This window comes from Nicotiana attenuata, unplaced genomic scaffold (genome assembly GCF_001879085.1).
Source record: "Nicotiana attenuata strain UT unplaced genomic scaffold, NIATTr2, whole genome shotgun sequence".
Lineage (NCBI taxonomy): Eukaryota > Viridiplantae > Streptophyta > Magnoliopsida > Solanales > Solanaceae > Nicotiana > Nicotiana attenuata.
In genome coordinates this window covers 145,024-150,704 of record NW_017672332.1, presented here as the reverse complement: position 1 = coordinate 150,704, position 5,681 = coordinate 145,024, and the positions used below count along the sequence as shown (strand labels likewise).

The following is a 5,681-nucleotide window of genomic DNA, read 5'->3' as shown; positions in this document are numbered from 1 at the left end:
TAATGAGCGTGAATGATTAGAAACGTTACAGAATCTTCACGAAACAGTTACGATTGCCAATTATAACGTTTTATTAATGTCATTAAATGCTTATAATGACTCGATTACGAGAAGGAAGAGCCGTTGTACCTAGAAGTAGCTATAAAAGGAAGTGAAATGTCATTTGTATGGATACGTTCTGATTATTACTAGAATATACTTATTTACTTTTGTTTTATATTGATTGCTTTGCTATTTCAAACTCTAATTTTCCTTTCTCATCGCAAAAATATTCCTTTTCTTGATTATCAATAACCCGAGTACTTCTAAAATTAAGCTTTGACCGAAATTCCTATTTTCCGGCCAAACATTTGTCTTATTACATTTAGAAGAGAGGGACCAACCCATTGTAACACCTCATAATGGATTTTAAAATCTTAAGAGGTATAACGTTAATCCGAACATCATAGAAGGTTTACGACAGATTATTTATTTCACCCAGCAAATAAAGAGGTATACAACAGAGTATGACTAATAAGTGATATCTGATACAACACTCTTCCAATGGCTATATTGTACAAAATTGTTTCTCCGAGCAAAAGATCTCCAAGTTCAAAAAGCATCTTAAGAATAATATTACTACAATATTCAATCATTTAAAAAATAACAAGGACTACAGTACACAATCGCAATGTTAACTGCCCTATGTCTCACTTTCAGACTTCTGGGAAGAAGGGATCGCCGAGGCAGCTTCTTTCAGAGTTTCTGGAGTATAATGCAGTTAAGAATAAACATCAGCATACGCTGAGGGGGAGAGAAGGAAATTACTATGCGCAAAATCACTAACCTTCCGACTGGCTTTGGGCATTGGAGAGGCTTTGCTGGGGAGAAGATGGCTGCTGCTCAGTGATCTTCGAAACCTCTTCAGTTGAATATGCTCCATCTGAGGAAGATGAGTTATCCGCTATTTCAGAAACAATAATACAATTTAGTTCCCTATGGATGAATAAAACAACAAATTGGGTCCAAAAACACTCTAAACTGCCTCCCATCCGGCTTGCAGAACACAACTAGTAGGAATGAACCCTGCTTCATACCAGGAACTTGAACGGTAAAGGAGAAAAGAACTGAAGCATATGATCTCTTATTGCACTAATAACGCAATAAAAGCCCAAACAGAAATAAATCACTTTCTGGAAACTCCAGCAGGAGCATAGCTAGAGTAACCAGGTTTGTGGACTTCAGCAATTTAAGAGATGTTCTCTATGCGCGTACGTTACTAACCTTGCGACAGGCTTTGGGCGTTGAAGGAGCTTTGCTCGGGAATAGATGTCTCATTCTGCTGCTGAGCAGCTGCTTTTAGCTGCTCCTCAGTGATCTTCAAGTAATCTTCAGTTGAGTATGCTGAAGAAGAATTATCTGCTACTTCAGAAACAATAACACCAGTTAGTTCCTTAAAGGATGAACAAACCAACAATTAGAAGGATAGAATATGTCATAAAAACTCGAGTGGTTTTGCAGAACACGTCTAGTAGAAACGCACCCTACTTCATTCCAGAAAATTAATGGTAAAGGAGAAGAACTCAAGCAGCGGATTGCTTATTGTACTAACGAGAGTGATAAATATCCAAATAGAAGTACAAAGGTAACCAGGTATCTGGAATTCAGCAGCCATGGTTGCTATAGTATAAATATAAAAGGAATGGAGTTCTGATCTTTATTTTGTATATCTACTTACCTTGTGACACAGTTCGGGATTCAGACTGACTTTCAAGTAAGGATTTAAGGTCTTTCTCAGCTTGTTTTTCAGCCTCAGCGATTCTCAGCAGCCTTTCCATGTCCTCCTCACTTGAGGAAGCTATGCTTGGTGATGGAGAACCATCTGCCATTTTGGTAAGAGTTACATAATGAAATTCCTTCACAGGATATGAAATTATTTAGTCTGTTAACAAAAAAATGAGCATGGAAAACCGATTTGCTTCTTCTATGACATAACGACAAATCTAATAATTACAGAAGAAGGCTATGGATAATAGTAGGTAAAAGAAGTTTAAGATAAGGACCAAAAGTTACAAGAACTAAACTTAAATCCTGGAAAGACAATGTGTGAAATGAGCCCTAGGTTTCCATGAACTCTTCATGCATTCCCTTAACGTTTTACACCTGTACAAGAAAAAAAAAACCCAACTTCTGTCCCTCTCAAACACATACATTCCGTAAAGAATTTCCTTTTAATCCAAGTGGAAATGAATGTAAAAGCAAGATTCACACGACAGTCAATATTCTATGGTCAATGTTAAATGTAGGTCCAAATATGAATAAAAATAATAGACCTCTGTCAAGCTTCAGAGTGTTGAGCTCATAAGTCTCTGGTCTGAATGGTATGTTCTCGCATAGCTACTCTGAATGGTATAATTAATGATTGCACGCAATGTGTATCATGCCTGAATCTAACTGGGATTCGTGTTGGTGAAGGAATTGGATGGGTAGAGCAGTGTAGCTTTCAAAAGTTTAACAAGAAACATTCCAGAACTCCCAAACGCCAACCCTATAAAATACAGTTGGCACAAGATCAGACCACCTCTACTGACAAATTTTACTAGGGGGAGATGAGGATCGAATCTTGCAAAAAGAATGTGAGATGTTCTTGCAAAGCTACTCTGAATGGTATAATTAATGATTGCACGCAATGTGTATCATGCCTGAATCTAACTGGGATTCGTGTTGGTGAAGGAATTGGATGGGTAGCGCAGTGTAGCTTTTAAAAGTTAAACAAGAAACATTCCAGAACTCCCAAATGCCAACCCTATAAAATACAGTTGGCACAAGATCAGACCACCTCTACTGACAAATTTTACTAGGGGGGAGATGAGGATCGAATCTTGCAACTCTACTGATGAATTCCCAACCCTAACACAACATTTTTCACACACAAAATGAAGTTCTGAATTACATGAAACACTAAAAGGCACAACTACAGTTAATCTAATCCAATTTCTACCTCACTTGGGAGAATAAAGTATATTATCTTCAGGACAAATTCAAAAATCACGAAACCTTTAATTAAGCAGCAAGCGTACTCTAGCATAGCGAAACAACGCAGAAATCTTAACGTGTTTTAACCTACATATTAGTGGTAGCTGGCTTTCTTTCCCCATGCAAATTGTAGACTGCAATATTTATCATAATGCCAATAGAACACCGCTCGATCTAAAGTAAAAAGTGCGCACACAGCAAAGGCTGTTTAATATGATAAGTACACTCATATGCTGGGTACTTTCTATCTCGCATCAATATAACATCTACACCGTTGATATGATAATTAAAACATCTAAGAAGTTGAAGACTTTTTGAGAATTAAAAAAAATAAAACTATACTAATTCTAATAATAAAAGGCATAATGACTCACTGGGATCAACCTCCTGTCTTGAAGTTGTGCTAGACTTAATTGTGTCTTGGCCTGAACCTTTAATGTCATCAAGGCCAATCTCTCGTTCAAGTGTGCTCTTGAAGTCCCTTGAAACTTCCTTCATGCAAAAGACAAGAGCACCATGAGAATCAAAACCTGCTTCAGAAATAAAGGAAACAAAAGAAACTCGGACAAATTGACAAGGACCTACCTGAAGTTCTCTGATAGTAGGTTGAAATTCACGCAAAGTTTTCCCCAGGTTACGAGCAACCTGACATGCAGAAAACCTCATTTTGTAAGAAAATAAATCAGAGTTCAGGTTCTCATTAGATATTAGAGTTGAATGAGACATGCTAAATTCTCCTATTGCAGAAAAACAACTGGTAGTATGGTCAAGGTTACATTTAGATTGGTGTACTTGAACCCGAGTGAAGGATTTGAAGTTCACAACTTCAGAATCCCCAAATTTTAGCTGCAGAACCAAAAGCATAATTAGAATGTGATTTTTTCGGCAAAAATTGGACCAACAAAAGAGAAAGCTTAGCCATTCTCCAGCATTACCACAAAGAACTCCACCTCATATAGGTGGATAACTAAAAAATGACTATAGCATCACGGCATCACGCCCAATCTAGGTTACAGAAAAGCCTTCAGAATCCTAAGGGAAAATTGCTTAGCAAGCAATTGATTGTAATAGCACAAGACCTCATCATGAAATGTTCAATTTACCTCTCTTGACTGAGATAGTACATTTTCCTAATTTTCTCATAACTTACATTAGTTCTTTTAACACCCACAGAAGTGAGAAGTCCCACTTCATCCCATTAAGCCGCTGGCATATCTCTTCACTGTGTAGCCATCACAGTCCCCAAATGGGCTAACGCTGCCTAAAACCTTTGTACACTCAAGATCTTAGGTGCATCCACCACTGCATGCGTTCAATTACCCGTCTTATTCTACATGCTAGACCACACCCCTCCTAAACTTAAGCACATGAAAGATCATTTGGCTAATATCCAAAGCACATTAAAAAGAATTTTATAGGCAATTAACAGTTCTAGAGAATGCATAAACTACCAAGGAAGGTTCTTTACCTACCTCCATAGCTAATGGACTTCCAACCCGCTTTTTTAGGATGATCTATTTTATCTCCATTTACATTGATTCAGCTGGCAACTCCACATCTACCCATGGATTAAAACAAAACAAAAAGGAACTATCTTTCTACTTAAGTAGAGGGTCTATAAGAAGATACAGGCAATTTAAGACTTTTGCATATCCACAAATGGACAGAAAAGGTTCTCTATATTGTATAGTGGGAAGAAGGGAACGAACCTCGGCAAGACCTTTAGGGCCAAACACAAGCAAGGCCACAACCCCAATTACTAGTGCCTCAGGTGCACCAACACCAAACAAAGATGCATAAACACCTTTCCCTTTATGTTTTCTACTTCTTCCTGTAAACACAATCACTTCAAGAATCACACACAGAGGTAAAAAAAAAATGAGCAGAAAGAAATCAAGAACATAATAGGAAAGTCCCATTGGCATTGACTAACAATTAAAGCAGCTGAATCAGCAAAGACCTCATACCCATTTGTACTGAATATTGAGATTTTGAAATGGTTTGTTGCTTCAGTCCATTCCAAGAAGAGAAAGGGGTGAGACCCGAGTAAGGAATCCACTTCAACAACTGAACTTTGGGAGCTGAAATGGAAGAATTTGAAAGGGCAGTCAAAGAAAGTCTTCTGTTAGTGAAAGATGATAGTGAAGAAGAAGAAGAAGCAGTAGAAGCAGAGATTGCAGAAGCCATGAGGGTCATTGAATCAATACTCAGCTACTACATTCATGTCCTTTCTTCTCTACTGGCGTTGGATATATTGGTCCTAAAATGCGACAAAATAAAAATGGACCGAGCTTTTAATTTGGGCCACAAGGCCCGATTTCGTTTGTGCTACTTCTTCCTTCATTTGTCTGACGCGGGTGCTTCTTTTGACAGTCCTATATTTTCGTTAAAATAGCACGGTATAGCCAGTTTTCGGACTGATCATTCAAAAATAGTCAGCGTTTACCAAGTCAATGAAAAATAGCCACTATTCTGCTGCAGCGGAGACCGGTCCAGCATAATATACTGGAGTTCGGTGTACCTGTGTATGAACTCCAGCATATTATGCTGGACCGGTATACTTTGCTGGCTCCAGTATAATATACTGGAGACTGGAGCACCGGTGCTCCACACTCCAGTATATTATGCTGGACCGGTATACTTGCTGGAACTCCAGTATATTATGC

At 38.2% G+C, this 5,681-nt stretch overlaps 1 protein-coding gene across 4 annotated transcripts; it reads right to left on the bottom strand.

Annotated features, from left to right (window-relative positions):
• Nucleotides 1–446: 446 nt before the first annotated feature.
• LOC109212789 (sec-independent protein translocase protein TATB, chloroplastic) lies at nucleotides 447–5,262 on the bottom strand. 4 transcript variants are annotated; one of them, XM_019376464.1, is made up of 8 exons: nucleotides 4,983–5,262; nucleotides 4,725–4,846; nucleotides 3,601–3,660; nucleotides 3,390–3,507; nucleotides 1,718–1,861; nucleotides 1,264–1,404; nucleotides 827–943; nucleotides 447–744 (listed from the first exon to the last, which is right to left on the bottom strand). In XM_019376464.1, exons 1-8 carry the CDS (start codon nucleotides 5,209–5,211, stop codon nucleotides 683–685), a joined length of 993 nt encoding a protein of 330 aa, XP_019232009.1. In that variant the 5' UTR covers nucleotides 5,212–5,262; the 3' UTR covers nucleotides 447–682. The 4 variants fall into 4 exon arrangements, with proteins under 4 accessions (XP_019232009.1, XP_019232012.1, XP_019232010.1 ...); XM_019376467.1 differs by having other exon boundaries at nucleotides 827–922; XM_019376465.1 differs by having other exon boundaries at nucleotides 1,264–1,401.
• Between the last annotated feature and the right edge of the window lie 419 nt (nucleotides 5,263–5,681).